The 19,288-nt window shown below is 42.2% G+C and overlaps 1 protein-coding gene across 1 annotated transcript in view; it reads right to left on the bottom strand.

Annotated features, from left to right (window-relative positions):
* STK32A (serine/threonine kinase 32A) overlaps positions 1 to 19,288 on the bottom strand; it is a 651,463-nt gene that overhangs the window by 623,249 nt on the left and 8,926 nt on the right. The window contains exon 2 of the mRNA XM_069244672.1: positions 8,546 to 8,700. Within this exon, the coding sequence (XP_069100773.1) occupies positions 8,546 to 8,597 (52 nt within the window). The 5' untranslated portion in view covers positions 8,598 to 8,700. The remainder of the gene's footprint in view (positions 1 to 8,545; positions 8,701 to 19,288) is intronic.

Below are 19,288 nucleotides of genomic sequence, written 5' to 3' on the forward strand. Positions count from 1 at the left end.
CAAAAACAGTAACTGATATATGTCCCGTATGTGGCACAACATCTGAAACAGTCGAACATTTTATGTTTTTTTGCTCCGCCTATTCTTCTCCCAGGTCAAAGTGGATCCGTAACATTTGCCGGGAATTGGGAATTAGAGACTGCGCCTCTGCTCTGAGGATCTTAAATAGTCATCATTCTACGGTTTTAATACATGCTGTTAGCAAGTACTTGCTAGCAGCATGGCGCATACGCAACTCTGTTATCAGCAATGTGTTTTAAATATAAGTGGATAAGTCTTTCTTTTTTTTTTTCTCTTTTCTTTCCTTTTTAATGTTGTAACGGGGGCTCTGTAGTTTTTATTGTGTATCGCTTGTATGGGTTTTATTGAATTGCATTTTATACCTTTCTGATTTAATTTTTTATTGTATATTCGCTTTGATGATCCATTTATCGAATAAAGCTTGTGTTAAAAAAAATAAAAACGTAACAAAATCGTACTAAATTGGTGTGGTTATTCATGACTGAAAGGTCATGGTGGTTTTGAGTTATATTAAATGTCTTTGATTAATCTGAATTGTCGTATTACTGTGAACTTTGATGACATTATTGACATATTGATTGACATGTTGATTAGCTATCTCGTCCTAAGGTGTCTTCAATCAGGGTCAAAAGATTCATTGGCCTAAAACGAGTCCCAAAGAGAGTAAATTAATCATAAAGGGACGTGTTAACAGTAGCATCTGTTGAAAGCAAAGATACTGCAAAAACGGATGGCTTTATAAGTGTTCAAGTATCTCCTTTTCAGAACTACCTGCAGATTTGTTGGGCTAACCATACTTAGTATACCAATAAATACTAGGTGGCATCTTGAAAGAAAGAAAGGAATAGGCAAAGATACATGAGGTCAGCAAAGAAAGAGATAAAAGTTAAAGGGAATGAAAGATCATCATATTGAATTATAATTAAATATGTGAAATACTAAAAGGTTCTAAGCTATACCATAGATCTGGCTAAGCTGGCAGATTCCTGAAGGCACCAAGTCTATTGAATTGTTTGGTGACAGAGTCCAAGAGACAGAGAATGTGGGTGTGAGATATGAGCAACCTTGCCTCCGTGTTGATCAAATACCGAAATTGAAATGTGAAGAGTGGCGTAATCAAATGTCAAAAACTGACAGTAATTCCAAAGATTAAGAGCATAAGAAATGTGTTGGTGAGAAATATGAAAGCATAAGAAGAGCAACTGTGAGCAAAGCTCTTTCTGTTGACTGACCATGATGGATGACAAATTAGTACAACGGAATGTTGTGAGCTCCATTGAAAACAATGGAGTGCTCCTGGGCTTCTAATGGCTGATAGAAGCCCAGAGCTCCAACATTCCAATGTTGTTGTTCACAGCTGTTGCCATAAACAAAGGCCTCACTGAGTCCGAAGGGATTTCAGTCACCTCGGGCCCAGTGAGGCCTTTGTTTTATTTATCAGAACATTTCCCCCTCTAGTGGCAGAATGTTCTAATAGTCGTATAGCCCATCTTAATTGGGGTATACCACATTAAAGTCCTGCTCCCTTGTTAAAGGCCTTCGCCTTTGTCTCAGGTCTTTAAAGCTGGAGTGGGCCTTTAATGGTGGTTATAGCCTGCTGCGGCAGGCTATATAGCTATATTAAACAATAGATGAATGGCTATAAATATGATGAAAATAATATAATTAAGTACAGGAAATGTGTTCTAACTATGTTGATGTGGAAAGAAGGAGTGAAATAGGAAAGTAGTCAGTAGAGCAGAAGCATAAATGTAGAGCTTGGTTTTAATAAATTAATATAGCTTTCCAGCCCACTGTCAAGGATTATACTGATTGTTAAAGGCCCTGAACCTGTGTTATAAGGCAGAAGGATTAAAAGGCTATTAGATCATTCCACCCACTGAGGATAGAATGTTTTAATTTAAAAAGGGAGAAACATAAAGACATACATTGGAATGTTAGAGCAGAAAGCTTATACTAGACATTATTAGCCCTGAACCACATCATTGTCTTCAGTGGAGCTCCCAATATTCCAATGTTCTAGTAACTATTACAGTTTTGTATACAATCAGGACAGTCCCAAAACACAGAGAATTCAACAGACAGACAAGGTAAGGCAAAATGAGTGTATCCACAGAAATGACCCTTGAGCCTAACAACAGCTAGGAAATGCCAGAGGGAATCATGACACTATAATAACTGAGAACAAATATAAGGTATGGGTGGTTCTGTTAAAGATTCGAGAATACAGAGCCAATAAAGGAGAGAAAAAAGTGACAGAAGTAATGATCTTGATGCTAGATCCGGAAGTATAACTGAAAATATCTAAATAAAGAATGAAGGAAGATTTATTGTTGGCCACTGCCTCATGGAAATATAGGGACGCCACATGGTTTGTTTAGTAGAAGATTCAAAACAAGCACAAACAGTGACAAAGTCACATGTGACCAGACAAATGGTTCCCCAGTTGAATAGGTAGTTGTTGCCTCAGTTCCTGTACATCATGGTAACTACCATGTGTTTTGAATATTATCTCCCTACTATTGGAGTCTGTATTGAAACATACATCATTCACAGCCAGTAAGACTCCTTCTCTTCTACTGGACCTGGCCCTTTTTACAGGGTCATCCCCAAAGTTTTGCCTTCCTCCTCCTATTTTTACAGACCCTTTTTGTTGACGTTAGGACTGTGGGCACTTTACCACTGCTGATCAATGGTAAGGTGCATATTCTCTCCCTTCTAAATGGATGTATGATGGAACAACGCATGCACCAACCATGACCGCCTTTACCACGTATGCCTTTACAACGTTTTCTCATTGTAAAGGCATGCCTAGTAAAGGCACGTCTGGAACGGTATGCGTGGTTTTCGCATGCCAGCCCCCCACCTGCACTATAAACACAACTACCCCGACCACCCCACCCGCCCTAAAAATACAACTAGCCGACATCCCCACTCGTCGTAAAATAAAACTACACTGACCCGCACCCACCCCTAAAAACTACCCTGATACCCCCACCCACCCTGAGCTCTTAAACCTACCCGACCTCCCCACCCGCTCTAATAACAACTGACCCCCACCCCAAAAGCAAAACTATCCTGCCCCTAAAAACAAAATTACCCAACCTCCCACCCTGCCCTAAATATAAAACTACCCGACCCCCTGGCACAAAATAAAATCACCTGCGATCCCCCACCCACCTGACACCGAACCACCAGTCACCCCAAAAAACTACTCGATACCCCCCACCCTGAGCCCTAAAACGTACCCCAACCCCCACCTGCCCTATAAACAACTGACCCCCACCCCCAAAAATAAAACTACCCCACCCCTAAAAACAAAACTACCCCGACCCCCCACCTTCGCCCCTAAAAACTCAACCCCCCACACACTCTAAATACAAAATCACCCCACCCCCCACCAGCCCCTAAAAACCTGCCCCCACTCACCCTATATAAAAAATATACCCCTACTGTGCTAAAAAAACATAGTTCCATGACCCCCCACCCCTGCCCTAAAAACAAAACTATCCTGATCCCCCACCCCCCTTAAATAAAATAACCCAACCACCCCCACCCCTAAAAACTACCCCACCCCTAAAAACTGACCCCAGCCCTCTCCCAGCCCCACTTACCTGACCGCTTGCTACCCCGGCCCCACCCCGCCCCTAAAAACAAAGTTACCCTGACCCCCACCCCTAAAAACCCGACCCCCCCACCCGCCCTAAATACAAAATTACTCTGACCCCCCTACCCCTTAAAACCAGACCCACCCCCACCTGTCGTAAATACAAAATTAACCCGGCCCCCCCATCCCACCTTTAAAAACCCGCCCTCAATCCACCCTAAATACAAAATTACCTCAATCCCCCCACACCCACCCCTAAAAACAAAATTACCCCGACCCCCAACCCAGCCTCTAAAAACCCAACGCCCTCCACCTGCCCTAATTACAAAATTGCCCCCGATCCCCCCCCAGCTCCGCCATAAAAACAAAACTATCCCCAGCGCCACTTACCTGACCGTGTCCTCTCCTGATGCTGACTCCCTTTTTCTCTACCTTATCCCCGCATGTGCATTGTTCAGCACATGCGTGGTTAAGGCAGAGAAAAAGGGAGTCGTCGTTAACGCAAGCGTGCTTCCGCTTGCGTTAACAACTTTGTTGTGGTTCAGGGGTCGTTGTTCTGGACTTTTCCCCTTCTAAACCTGGTATGATTGTCTTACACCTGATTGGCACATTTACTTTACCTGTAAGTTCATTGTACAGGCATATAGGTATAACTAGGGACTGTAAATTAAATGCTACTAGTGGGACTGCAGCGCAGCGTGCACCACCCACAGAAGTAGCCTTTCAAACCTGTCTCAGCCCCAAAACCGCAGAGCCTGCATTCAGAGTTTACTGCCACAGGGACCTGGCATCTAACTTTACTCACCAGGCCTGAAACTCCCCCTTTACTACATATAAGTTACCCCTAAAGTAGGCCCTAGCTAGCCCTCTGGGCAGGGTGCTGTGTATGTGAAATGTAGGGCATATGTACTTATGTACTACATGTTCTGGTAGTGACAAACAGCCTTTCTAGTGTCTCACTACTGTGAGTGCTGCCTCCGTCATTGGACTACATTTGGAAACGCCCTAACATATGCTTAAGTGGTATTGTCTGACCTATGCGGGATGGCGTAGGCATGTTTGGTATGGTTGTAATGGTAACGGGAAATGCTGCTTACTGGTGTAGGTGGATTTTTTATTACCATTATAGAAATGCTACTTTTAGAAAGAGAGCACATCTCTGTGCATATGACTCTGGTGTTTTGCAGCTTGACTCCAATCCACATCTGAGTGACAGCTGGGCTTTGTGCATGCTTTTTAGACAGCCTGTACAAAGGGAGGGTGGAAGTGTCACAGAGGTGCACCTGCATACTGAATGGCCTTCCTGGGCTGACAGAGAGAGAGGCAAGGCACACCTGCATTTGAAAAGGCTGTGCCATGGCCTCACATAAAGGACTCGTTTACCCCCCACTGTTGTCTGCAGCCTGTGCTGGAGGAGAGAGGGGACACTCCTAGAACCAGTTAGGACTGGTTGAAACCCCTTATCCCACTTTTGTGAAGACTGTGCAAAATGAGTATAAGTACAGAGGGGTTTCCCCCACATTTTGAAAGTACTTTTGGAATTTGGACCAAACATCTGCTGGAGGGGCTGCCTGACTACACAAAGCACTCATCTGGACAGCTCTTCTTTTGTTGACCTACTGCCTAGTAGCTGCTGGGTGGCCTAAAGGACTCATCTGGATTGCTTTTCTATATGTTGTCCTGCTGCCAGCCTTTCCCCTGACTCTGGTTTGCCAAGTTTCTGGGGCAGTTAGAAGAAACTGCCACCTGAATTTCTTGTTGTGTGTGCTGGCCTATCTGCCCCTCTGTGCCGCCTTTGTGCCTCCCAGGGAGCCCAGAGTATGAGGATCTCTGTTCCCAGCTCTTTGGCCCTTTGTAGACACTAGAGCATGAAGAGCGTTTTATTCCCTTGTCTCTTCAGAACATGAGGAGCACACTGCCCGCTTTTTCTTTAAAGCACGTGGAGACGCTGCCAACATTAATCTCTGCTGATCCGAGCATAAGGAAGTGGGCTGTGCCTCAGTGGATGAGGCTCCCCCTCCCTCTACTCTCACAGGAGGGGCCGCGAGGAGCTCCCTTGTGAAGCACAGACGAGCACTTTAAGAAGTGTCCCCAGGGCACCAAAGCCCCCTTGGCCTCTGGGGATCCTCACCACCGTGAATGGGGCCGAACAAACAGAGTCGTGGACGTGCGGCCACCTTGCGAGAGGCTGCCCCGGGTAACGCATTGTGAGGAGGGTTCCTGGCGGGCTGCCTCAGGAGACACCACTCTGAGTAAGGAAGCCGAAGCAGTCGCACTGCACACATGCGGGTGGCTTCCAGGCCACCCTCTTCTTACCCTCTGCAGCGTGTGGACACTAGGGTTGCCTTGCTCACAGGATTAGATTGTGGGGACCGAGCCAGAAGTCCAGCCGGAGCACCAAGTGGGGAGTCCTCCCCCTCCATTCTTTACCGTGTGTGCCCATCCTGGTGGGGACATACTTCCAGGGGCCTGTGTGACTTAGCCAGCAGGACGGGAAGGGGTCCCTAGACATAGGCCACGTCCATTCTGTGCCATTACTACACTATAATTATTGTAATTGGAGCGCAGGAGCTCCTAGATTGGGAAGAGAGTGTCCCTGGTTATTGTATAACTTATAGTAGGGGTGCAGGTGTCTCTGCAGCCCACGGCAAACATAAATACTACTGTACAGCCCCTATTAGGAGCCCAGGAGTGATGGGCCCTACACTTTTCTGGGGATCAATGACTTTTTCTGTGTTTCGTGCCACCTGTCTGTGCCCCAGGATTGAAGTAAGGCGAATCTCTTCTGACAAGAGTGCCACTACTGTTTCAGGAACTGGGAGATATGCCTACTAACATGTTTTTTCATTATGTCCTCTTTATGACCTATGCCAAGGATGAGGATATCCCTTAGTTGCAGTCATGATGTCCTGACCTTCATGATAGGGTGTTTATTAGGATATGTGCATTTTCAGTGATAAGGATGACCTGACTTCTTCTTATGTTGCAGAATAGTAGTAACTTATGGGTTTACCTGACTACTGCTTGCTTTCGCAGAGTACTAGTAACCTGTGTGATGTTCTGACAACTGCTTATGTAGCAAGGTATTACTGATACATATTGTGTTGGATCTAATGATATGTTATGTTATGCAATACAGTTTATTTTTATATATTTTGTTGTTGTGTTTCCTTTGTGGTGTATTTACTGTCTCACATGTGTTGTGTGTGTTGTGCAAACGCTTTATAGGTGACCTCTGGGATAAGCCTGACTGCTCGTGCCAAGCTCCCAAGGAGGTGAGCAGGGGTTATCATGGGTGAGTAACTCCCTTGCCCTGACTAGAGTGGGTGGGTTCTGCTTGGCTTAGGTGCAAACCCTAGTGAACAAGAAACCCCATTTCTAACATCTTCATTATCCGTATCCTGCCTTGTTCTACAAGATCTCATCCACTAGGCGAACGTGCTCACCTAGTGCACTAATTTGGCAGCCACACATTCAAATTTTGGATTTTGTGCACTTTTCCGTCAACAATTTTGTGAACAACTTTCTCCTTTCCAAATGGGTAAAGAGGCCAATAAACGGAGGGGACTGCCTACTCTGGCACTTAGCAGACCTAGTCACTTTAATGAATGGGATCTTGTTGTTCCTCGGGTGCTCCTTCTACTGTCCCTCCCATTTTGTTGCTATGCAGCTTCTATTGATTAATAACAAATCGACTTGCTGTTCTAAATATAATGCTTAAAATATGTCTACCTGGACTAAAATACAAATGTGGCTTGTAAATTAAGTCAGGGGGTCTCTCTTTTGAAGATGACTGTTTAATAGAAGGCAGCCTTATCTCACACCAGAACTCTAAACTGATGTTGTAGGCCCTCGTCCAGTGCCAGTCTTGACTATATACTACTGTTCCAGTTGTCCTGAATACCAATACAAATGTCTTCATGAAGAATCATTTAGACTCTCAAAAAGCAATCCAGTAGCCAAAGGATAAGAGCATCACATATCTTGGTGAGAGCTAGAATGATCCTCTATGTATTGTTCTTCAGATATCAGGATCGAATCATATAGCCCTTTTCTCCAGGTCCTGGCATACATAAGAAAACAGATACCCCGATGCAACCTTGCATTGACCTATATGTTAAAGCTCACAATATCCAAATACATTAATATGGGTTCAGACGATTCTGTGTTCAATTATGTGAACCGTGGAGCAACCACCCTATCCACAAAAGGAACAGCCCACTTCTCTCATCTCTCAGGAAAACTCTTAAAACCGACTTCTTTCATCCTCATGACCATTAACCCTTCTGACCCAGACTGAGCCTTAAAAGGGCTGGTAAAATGGAACCCCTTGTCTGGAGATTGTGCAATGCATTTTGAGGGTTCCAAATGACAACCACGTATGTATTAATGCATGTGCATATAGATGTATATTTTTCAATTGTGATGGTGACATTTTCTCTAAAGCCTCATATCATTTTTAAGTGCATGTGGATAGTGGACACCTGGTGAATGCATTTACACTCGCTGGATGTATGTGTTTTACTGTAGATGTCTGTCGCTTGTGAAGTTGCATTGTGTTCCAGTTTGACTACACATATCCTCATGGATTCTGTGGAATTAGAATGAGCTTATTTCATATGCTTAAGCTTCTCAGTGAAATTAATGCCATTAGATTATTTTCAATTAAAAAAACATTTAGTATATCTATAACTCATTTTTTTCTATCCTACGTTTACGCTAGGTACAAAAAACGTATCAATCATTTGAGCATCGATTGGAAATATGCTTAATTGTTCAATATGCTTAATTTCATTGTCTCGCTGTTATTTCCACGTGTAAGAAACTGAATTAACTTTTAATCATGTTTCCAAAAAATACATTTGTGCTTGGTCGTCATTTTGAAGGTATTCATTATAAAAAACGATGCTTTCTTACCGTCTTCATTTTCGTCAAACACTGGTACTTTGCTGGAGTTGTTGGCTCCCATGATTTGATTCGGCCAGCCTGTGTCCTGCTGTTACATTCTCCCAGAATCCAAAATGAGATGAAAAACATTCATGCCTGCACAGCACAATTATGTCGGCCACATCCTATAGGAAAAAATATTTACAATTTCAATATCTGTATAGGAGGCACCGCGTGGAAATTAGGGTTGAATAAGTTGTCCTTTTGAGTGCTTAGTCATACTTGAGGCATTTGGGCATGCTTTCGTTGTCATGGTGCATTTACAGACACATTCACCGCTGTGTGAAAACTTCAGATTTATTTAAGGTACTTTATATGTTCCTCATTCACCAAATGCTGGCTCTGCCACAACCCCTGCCTGATCCAAGACGGGGGATGAAGAGAAGTAATTGAGACAGTCAAAGTAGTGTTTGGGCTTGGGAACCCTTGGCTCTTGCTCAGAAATGTTTGAAAAAGGGCTGGATTAGGAGACTTTTTCAGCCATGGAAAGCTTTTTATTATTAACCCTAACCCCATAGGAGAGCATTTTCCAGCCAAGATTCACTCATGAGTAATTTCCCAATTTATTTGACAAAAATCCAAATGTTATGGAGGCAGTTCTGAAAGGAATCATGTTGGGCCAGCAGTATTTCTCTGACACAGCGCATCACATCAATGCCTATAAGAAAAAGGTACACTGCTCACTCAAGACTTCTTTCAGGACAGGATGGCCTGGAAACGCATAAACCTATCTGACCATAAAAGCTGCACCAGGTACATTATCCTTTGACGGTTTCCTGACAGCTGACACAGGCATGTTTCATACTAAAAATAAGAAAATGTGTTTGTTGGGAAATGATCTGTAAACTTCATTCTTTCTTACTAAAGACATTACTGAAGTGAGAAACCTTAAATGTAGAACATGTGAGGTATAATTTTACTTTTACTTTAAATATGCTTTTTATGAAAATATCAATAAAGATAATATGATATAATATAATGAAACAATAATATTATCTATCAGTGGTGGCCACTTGTCAATGGGGGAGTGGGGGGGGTAGTAAAAAAAATTAAAAAAACGTACTTCTATGTTGGGAGAGATGGTTCTGTCTCTCACTCTGTCCTCCTTGGACTCCGGGAAGCACAAGGTTTCCACACTCCCTTCCAATCACGACGCTGCTGTCAATAGCACGACAGCAGCATCATGATTGGTCTGAGTGCCCTGCTTCGGTGCTCAGATTGGGAGTAGGACCCTGTGCACTTTCTCCTCCCGGCTGTTCAATACAGCCGGGTGGAGAAATGCAAAGTGTGCATGACTGTTTGGACGGCCGAACGCTTTTGTGCACTTACCACTCTGCCTCCAGCCCTCCTCCTCCTCCAGCCCCGCCCAAAACTGGCTCACCGAGAAAAAATAAAAAGAATAAACTTATGATAACGTAACGCCATTTTATTTTTCCCTTCCGCCCACTGTATAAAGCAGTGGGGCAAGACTCCTCTGCCTTAGTGGAGGAACCAACGCTATCTATCATATACTGCTGAAGAAAAATGTTATAAGTAAGCGTTAGACCTGACATCCTTAGGGTGGTCATCCCCAAACTTTTTGCCTGCCTTCCTCCACTTTCCTGACACTGTTTTTGCTTGTTTTGGGGATCTGCGCACTTTACCACGGCTAACCAGTGCTAAAGGGCATATGCCACTCCCTTAAACATGGTAACATTGGTTCATTCCCCATTGGCATATTTGGTTTACTTGTAAGTCCCTAGTAAAGTGCACTACATGTGCCCAGGGCCGGTAAATTAAATGCTACTAGTGGGCCTGCAGCACTGATTGTGCCACTCATAAAAGTAGCCCCTTAACCATGTCGCAGGCCTGCCATTGCATGGCCTGTGTGTGCAGTTTCACTGCCACATTTCGACTTGCTATTTAAAGGTACTTGCCAAGCCTTAAACTCCCCTTTTCCGACAGAAAATTAGATGCATCGCCATACCAGATCAATGCAACGCCTGTGACTTCTTCCAGCACGCCCAGGATTTCCCCGTATCGCCCCTCGGTGTCAAAAAGATCCCTGCATTCAAGTGAGGAACCAAGACTTTGCGCCGTAAAACGATGCGGGCCCCTTACAGCATGAAAAGAAATGAAGCACACCTTTTTTGTTCCACTCATCACCTCCTCTGAGGACTCAGTGTGTGTTATTTTTGATGCAAACCAGGTCCTTTGTGTAATCAAGAGACAACTGTTGATTTCTAAGATTTAAGACTCTTATAAGGGTTGCAAAAATGATATCTCAACTTGTGCTTATTGAATCTTTATCGTTTTTACCTTATTTTAACCAGATAAATATCCTACATTTTTCTAAACCTGTGTGGTGTATTTTTGTGGTGTTGTCACTGTGTTACTCTATGATTTATTGCAAAAATACTTTACACATTGCCTTCTAAGTTAAGCCTGATTACTCAGTGCTAAGCTACCAAGGGTGGTCACAGGATAATTTGGATTTTGTGTAACTTTCCCTGACTAGGATTGTGGTCCCTATTTGGACAAGGGTGTATACCTCTGCCAACTAGAGACCCCATTTCTAAGAGTAAGCATACCAGGAGCAATGCGAGACTAATATTGAATGCAATGTTGATAGAAAAAAGAAGCAATTCAATAAAAGCACAGCAAATAGGAACCAAAGTAAAAAGAGTTAGAAAAATAAAATAAAAAAACAGAATTTAAAATCACATAGTAAATACATAATTAAAGAAAACCCTGAAATTATTATTCAACTATACCAAATTCATTTACAAATAACGACATATTGTAAGGAATAATGATCAAAACAATAGGATCATGAAATAATTAAAAGAATAATGAAGGAGGTTTTGTAACATTCTAACTGATATATCTATAGATTTCTTAAGAAAGCTAGATTTGTTAAGGAATGTCGTTCAAGGTAAGGGTGGATAGAACTCAGAGTTCTGCTAGCAGGCAGAAATCTGGACATAGCACTGCTCATACTGATTTTTAGTGCAGAGAGCTCATTCCACGTTGAAGAAATCAGCGTAGACAGTACCATGCAGCGTGCCAGAAGATGCTGCTGCTCAAGCTGATTTTGCTGCCGCTCTAGTACATCTTCTACTAAAGTCGCAGCTTTCTCACAGTGAACAGCTGCAACCATTCTCAGTGCGACAATCTCACTTGATGCCCAACTAGCACAGAAGCTACACTAGGGGATGCAAATTCTTGCTCACGCTTATCACTGGCAAGTAGCTTGTGAGAAAAAACTCTGTCACGCGGCAGTTGGAAGAATTTGTCTGGAACTCCGCCTTACAAGTGTAATGTCAAAATTGTGCCAATTCCGCTGGTGAAGCGGAATTTATTGCCCAGATCCTAAGTAAAGGTAACCACATTTGCTATTGTTTAATAACTAAAGCAATAGGGTTAATCTACGATTCATCCAATCTATGATGAAACCAAACTGTGGAACCCTAAACCTTAAAAGTAAGATTTATAGCATCTTTCCCATTCAAAGTAGTTTAATGAAATTCCACAGCAAGCAAAAGATCTGTTAACCTGGCAGTATGAGGTAAAATGTCCCAGTCAGGGGAAATACAACTTAGAAATGTATTAGGTGATGTATGAGGAATATTAGCATTACAAATCATACGAATCTGTTACTAAACATATGTCCAAAATCTAGATGTATGTGGACAAATAAATAACATATGCTTTAAATCACAGTGTTGTAAACCACATGGCCAACATTTGTCTTGTACCACGTGTTTCTACTTCATTAGCGAAACGGGTGTTGTTAATAATCTATTGTAAACAAAGTAAATTGCTTGTGTGGTATTGGCAGCTCTAGATGATCTATGAACTTTGATCCATAGTCTATTCCAGCATGCTGTCGGGCCAAACAAAATGTAAATTTTGTTCCCATTGCAATTCAGTAGCGGATTTAAGTCTAGTATTTTTTTTTATTTGTGCTTTTACAGCCTGAGTTATGATTTGCAGTAGAGCAAATGCGATGGCACTCAGTCAATCGTACAGTTCTCCTGCGCATATTGCATTCTATTAAATGATCCGTGGTTACAAAATATAATCCAGTCTTTTTTCCAACAAAATAAAATAAATAAAATCCTCTATAAAATTGAAAAATACATTTTGGACGTTCTCTGAGCACTTCTGTCCACACATGCGATCAATACCAAAACAGAACATAATAGAACAGCAAACAGAATGATAGGCGATTCCAAAATGCAGAGCGAAAGGGCTTCAGCAGACCAGGCCGCCAGACCTGTTCTTTTCAGGATGTGCGAACATTCCAGGCAATTTCGAGAAATTTGAGGGTGGAGCGCAGTAGCAGAAGGAGAGGAGGGAAGAAAGTGATCTACAAAATCCCCACATCCTGAAATGAAATACATTTATCGGTCGGCTTTGGTAAAAACAAATAATGCGGAATTAAAACAAAATCTGGTGTGAAATTAAAGGCTGCAGATTGATTTTAATATTAATATAGGTAAAATAAATCTGGAGAGCTCATTACAAGTGACCTTGGAAATTGATTCTATTTATCCACTCCTGGAGTTAGAAGTAAGAGGGATACCAATGACTCAATGGATGGGGAAAATCCGATTCCAGTCCCATTGGAATTAAATGACCACTTCGAATGAGGGCCTACGCACTTTGGCATAAAAGTAGACATGGTATAAGTGGAAACTAAAATGGTTATAAATTACTATAACAAGTAGGGGCCTAAGAGGCATCTCCATGAAATGATGCAGTCTCTATAATTTTTCATAAAATCAGTCGACGTCGGGTTGTTCTAGTGATGCCTCATTCCATCAGTAAACAACAAATCACCTTACCAACCACTCTTCAAGATGACTTGCATCTAAATGAAATGAAACAAACCCCAATACAAAATCAACGGGCCACTTGACCTCCGATCAATAAGAATCCCAGTTGGAATCTGCTATAGAAATAACATTAAATAAACATAAAATAACATTACATTAACTAATTCCTCACAATTGTACCATACATCTGGGCCTCAAACCAGAGGCCCACACTGGAAACTGCTTACTTCTGGATACTGTCTGTGTCACTTGGTGAGGGTGGGAAATCTGGTTCGGACTGCCTACATTTTGGGGTGGGACAAAGAGACAGTTCTGCCTTAGCATTATGATCCCCTGGGATTGAGAGTTGGTCTCTTAGTTGGCAGAAGTACATGAATTTCTCTACACCAAAATTCCGGCTGAAAACAAGCTGAAATAAAATGTTACGACCACTGTGAAGTTTAGTTTGTGTTTTTGGGTGGAGCTCCAATTTAATGTTGTTGCATTGGACAACGCAGAAACAACTGGTCTAAAAATGGACCTTTGTTTTGCAAAAAGCAGAAGAAGAATTTCTTGAGGACTGATATAAACATGGACAACTCTTTCATCTACCGTAGTTGCATGAGAAACAAAGAATAAAACTACTTCAAATAAAACCCTTAAGATAGTATTGTTCTGTATGAGTGATTGATGAGTAGAGGGAGCACAGACAGCTCCACATTAGGGAAGTGGGCTTTTGTGGATCAGGGTTAAGTGTGTTATCTTTGAGACGACAAACCACAGCCACCTCGGCTGCAACGACTGATATGCATGATTTACTTTACTGACCTATTCCCTGTACTCTGCAAACATCTGGTATCTGAATTAACATCTGCCAAAGATAAGAACCAATGAGGCCACATACGTGTTGAGTAGTATTGATCACGGTTTTGATCTATGAAGCACCCCACATTAATATTCAAGACTGTTCTGGTAGGTGTGAATGAAAATAAATGAATCCAACAAACTCAATTTCAGCTCTCCAGTGTCCATTGATTCTTGAAGTGCTGAAGAAAAATAATTCTCTCCAGCTGTGGGTAGTTTGAGCAAGACCTAGAACACTGAGTATGAACAACTTCTTAAATATGTTAATTATTGCAGTTTCAAGGTGAGGGTGAATCCATACTGATCATCACCGAGGAGAGTTAATTAGCAAACATCCAGAAAGAAAAGTTAGAGGACATTTATGATGGATGTAGGTTCAGCAATAGCTTATGGATTTTTTGATCTCAAGATTGAGCCCCATGTTTCTTAAAGACGTATGCAAAATTGCAGTGCTCCACCTTCTCTGTGACAACCCCTTCACAAAGAGGGAGGCATCATAGCCAGGCCTGGTTCTGATTTCAGTCATTGCACACTTCGGGGGTTCAAAATCCAGAGGACACAAAGGATCTCATTAGGTAGTGACCTTCATGAAGTCAATACACCCTTCGCAAAGAGAGAGGCATCATAGCCAGGCCTGGAGCTGATTCCAGACATTGCACAATTCGGGGGTCCAAAATCCAGTGGAAACAAATGAACTCATTAGGTAGTGACTGGGATCACACAAAACCACCATGAAGCCCGTCCACATGTAAAGAAAACACTTAGATCCAATAGGGAATATTTCGAATAAAAAATGAAAGTATAAAGAATGTTTCCAGGAATTGTTAGGTATTGGACCAATATATATATAAATATTGTGACTTCTGTCCATTCCTGATGGACTTTAGAAACAGGTCTCCTAAATGGGAAAAGCAATCCTTACCATACAACATACTGGAAATGGTCCAAGCGACCACTGGAAGAAGGTAATAGTTTATGCTTGTTTCCATAAACACAAACAACATTCTCACCCCCACATCACTGTGAGAGTGACTGTTGTGCTAGGATAATGCCCAACTTCATTATAGGACAAACATGTTCACAGTCTTCGATGGAATCCCCCCTACTGTTCCCAAAATGAGCTGTCCTCTATGGGTCTTAAAGAGGTCGCCACTCTCTTCACACTCATTATAGAGTCTAGGGTTGCTAAACGAAAGAGCTAATTCACTGTTTCATATTCCTGCATTACTGCTGCCAGTGTGAAGTATTTACGAAGTAGAAAATACACACATACCGACAAAAGAAAGATAGTTTTAGCTTGCATGCGGGTTTAAAATCATAGCTCTTCAGCAACACCTCTGTTCTTTAACTCATGGTGGCCATATGTCATTTGGCCTTGTAACGAGCAAAAGTGACCTGAATCTTACATCAGTTCCAGCATTTCATCCTTCCCAGGCAGCCAAAATGAGGGACTGCAAAGAGTTCAGAAATAACACAAGAATAAAAGAATGAAAGGTTGGATAGCTAGCATATGTTCAGTGATAATGCTGTCACTGGCTCCAAGACTAAAATAGAAAATGTCTCATACATAACAACAACAATTACACAAAACCAGCAAGGAGAACAGTCTGGTTGAGAGCAGAGCGTATTCATAAGCATGTAAGTGCTGGGATCAATTAACCATGCTCACGCACATGTAATCAGGCTATAATCAGCATCAGGGGATTCAAACAGTATCAAAACCTATGACACTAAAAGTCAAGCTCCCGAGAGGGTTCTCGAATATGATGCCTCAGTGTTTCTTATGGGCATTCGTCTCATATTGCTTCAACATGTTTTCTGTGAGACATTCTGCAGGTAATGCATACATATATTTATGAACAGTGAAATACAAATAGAAATATATATATATAGCAATTAAAATTCTCTGCAATATCATTAGGAACGGGCAATGTTTGTCAGCAGGTGCGTATCATCCTGATAAACAAACTACGATTCTTGGGGTACAACTTAACTGTTTTGTTAAACCAGTGATGTCAGTACTTAAAAAATATATAAAGCCGAAATGAAACCCAGTCAGTCATAATGTTCCTGCTTGTTATAGATTTGCGGTCAAGGTGATTATTATACTTGAATGGAAGTGAGGAGTATCTCATGTGCAAAAGCAAGCTGACTATTCACTGAAAGGCTGTACAATTTCGCCATTCATGAATACACACATTGAAGGGCTTTATATTTTCTAAATCAAGAGACAGACCATTGAGAAGGGAACCAGATAGGGCCTTGAGTAAACCTGTCTGCCAGTGGGTCGCCTTTAGTTCTGTTGTGTCCAAGTGGTGAGAGGGTGATTTAAAACCTGGTGGATGGCTCACAAACCAGTCATGACCTTTTCTCCCTTAGCAGAGGTCCACCCATCATATCATGTGGCCTGCCTACCTGGTGAGGATCTAAACACCTTCTCTGAATACATCAGTAAAGCAGTTGCACAAAAGACACTAAGGCCCATATTTATACTTTTTTACGCTAAACTGCGCTAACGCAGTTTAGCGTAAAAAAATTTAGCGCCGTCTAACGCCATTCTGAAGCGCCATGCGGGCGCCGTATTTATGGAATGGCGTTAGCCGGCGCTAGCAGACCGGCGCTGCCTGGTGTGCGTGGAAAAAAACCACGTAGACCAGGCAGCGCCGGCGTAGGGGGAAAATGGCGTTAGGGCGTCTTAAAATGGGGCAAGTCAGGTTGAGGCAAAAAAATCGCCTCAACCCGATTTGCGCCATTATTTTCGACGCCCAGACGCCATTTAAATGACTCCTGTCTTAGTAAAGACAGGAGTCATGCCCCCTTGCCCAATGGCCATGCCCAGGGGACTTATGTCCCCTGGGCATGGTAATTGGGCATAGTGGCATGTAGGGGGGCACAAAGAAGGCCCCCCTATGCCACCCAAAAAAAAAAAAATATATAAAAAATTATACTTACCTGAACTTACCTGAATGTCCCTGGGGTGGGTCCCTCCATCCTTGGGTGTCCTCCTGGGGTGGGCAGGGGTGGCAGGGGGGGTCCCTGGGGGCAGGGGAGGGCACCTGTGGGCTCATTTTGAGCCCACAGGCCCCTTAACGCCTACCCTGACCCAGGCGTTAAATAGTGGCGCAAATGCAGGGTTTTTTGACCCGCCACCTCCCGGGCGTGATTTTTGCCCGGGAGTATAAATACGACGCATTTGCGTCGCCGTCATTTTTTTAGACGGGAACGCCTTCCTTGCATCTCATTAACGCAAGGAAGGCGTTCACGCAAAAAAATGACGCTATTTGCCCATACTTTGGCGCTAGACGCGTCTAACGCCAAAGTATAAATATGGCGTTAGTTTTGCGCCGAATTTGCGTCGAAAAAAACGATGCTAATTCGGCGCAAACGGAGTATAAATACGGGCCTAAGAGTGCATTGAGACCCACTACCCAGACCTCAGCGCTAGTGCTTTGACCTTAAAAGTGCAATGTTGGATTGGTTTATACCAAATTGGTATAACTGTGCTAACTTAGCAGGAGTGTGGAAAATTATAAAATGTCTACTTGTCCATGGAACAGGTTGTTTCATAAATCTACTTGTCCTGTACAAAAAGCCATGTGTCCTGTTGGTGCCATGCAGTGCAGCAACAAATTATGACAGCAATCTCATTATATAAGAGCTCTGGTAATATTCTCTGACTATACCAGGGCTCATACTATTATAGGGTTTGAACACTAGCAATTCCCTTATTTTACACCTTTCAGCAGATCTGCATACTGGGGCTGGAGATAGGAGTAAGCAATAGTTCCAGGTTGGAATGTCCTTTTGAGTCTGTACAAATCTAATAACTGGCATGTTTTAAGGGTTTTCACCAGCTCTCCTCTAATCTTTTCCCATACTGAGAAAAGTTGGAAATTTACTCCTGATGTGGGCAGAAGTAAATCTTCTTCCAGGGTTGGGAAAAAGTGGTTGGAGGATAAGTGGACCTGTAAATGGTAAGCAAATTTTTGCATGAGCATATATACACATGCGTTTTTGCTTGTGATAAAATATAGTTCACAAATATTTTCAAGGAGCACAATATCCTAGCCTGCATCTGTAAATTCTTCTGAATTTATGAAAGTTGTAAATTTGCATCAATGCAAGGACATATACCAACAATGCACTTTTGTGATTTTCTTTAAGTATTGGGCACCTAATACAGTTAGCCAAGACCTTTTGTTTTTCTTAAAATTCTATCTCTATCTCTCTCTTTAATTTTCAACTGGATTCACTGTGAGTGACAGCATTCTCCTCTTTCCCATGGAACATACTGGTACATAAATTACTTTTATACAGTTACATGAACTACAGTGGCAATGTGTGCTTTCTGAGACCAAAACATATTTGTTCCTTATGCCAATGTTTGTTAAGATGGTGAGGGCCCGGCAACTCCCACTACAATCATATTTTACACAAACCATGTCAAAACAAGACACACGTTGACAAAACCAAATGTTTCCCATAATCTTTTCGAAACTGGTCACACTGATTCTTCCCTTAAAAATATTTTTGGGAAATACTAGCATGCATTAACACGTTTTACTGAGTGATGCTGCAAAGCGATGGTACCTAAAATTTCACAGTAGTTCAGCTTAATGTTTTTTTCCTAGGTTTATTTTTAATGACCATTTCATTTTGAAAGCAAATAATCACTTGTGCTTTCAAGCTTATGCAAATATTTCCATCTATGCAGAGAGCATTCTGGGAGCATTATACATAACATCTAATTGTTAAACTCTACAAACATGTCTACACATTTTTATGTTGGAACCACTGTCTGCTGTGCAGGCGAGCTTAGAACATTCTCTTGAGAGTGCTCACCCTAATAATAAAGGCTTTGCATTAATGGACTTTAAATACAAGTCCCAGCAACGTTAATCTATGGACACAAATACAACCTTAACTGCAGACAATGTCTTTCCATAGTGTAGTACTATACACTTGCAGCAAAAGGCTTGGTGCTAGGGGGTTGGGCTTACCTGTCCCAAGAACAAAACAATTATGTAAACTTGTTGTCCTAGACCCTAAA

This window comes from Pleurodeles waltl, chromosome 7, assembly GCF_031143425.1.
Source record: "Pleurodeles waltl isolate 20211129_DDA chromosome 7, aPleWal1.hap1.20221129, whole genome shotgun sequence".
Taxonomy (NCBI): Eukaryota; Metazoa; Chordata; class Amphibia; order Caudata; family Salamandridae; genus Pleurodeles; species Pleurodeles waltl.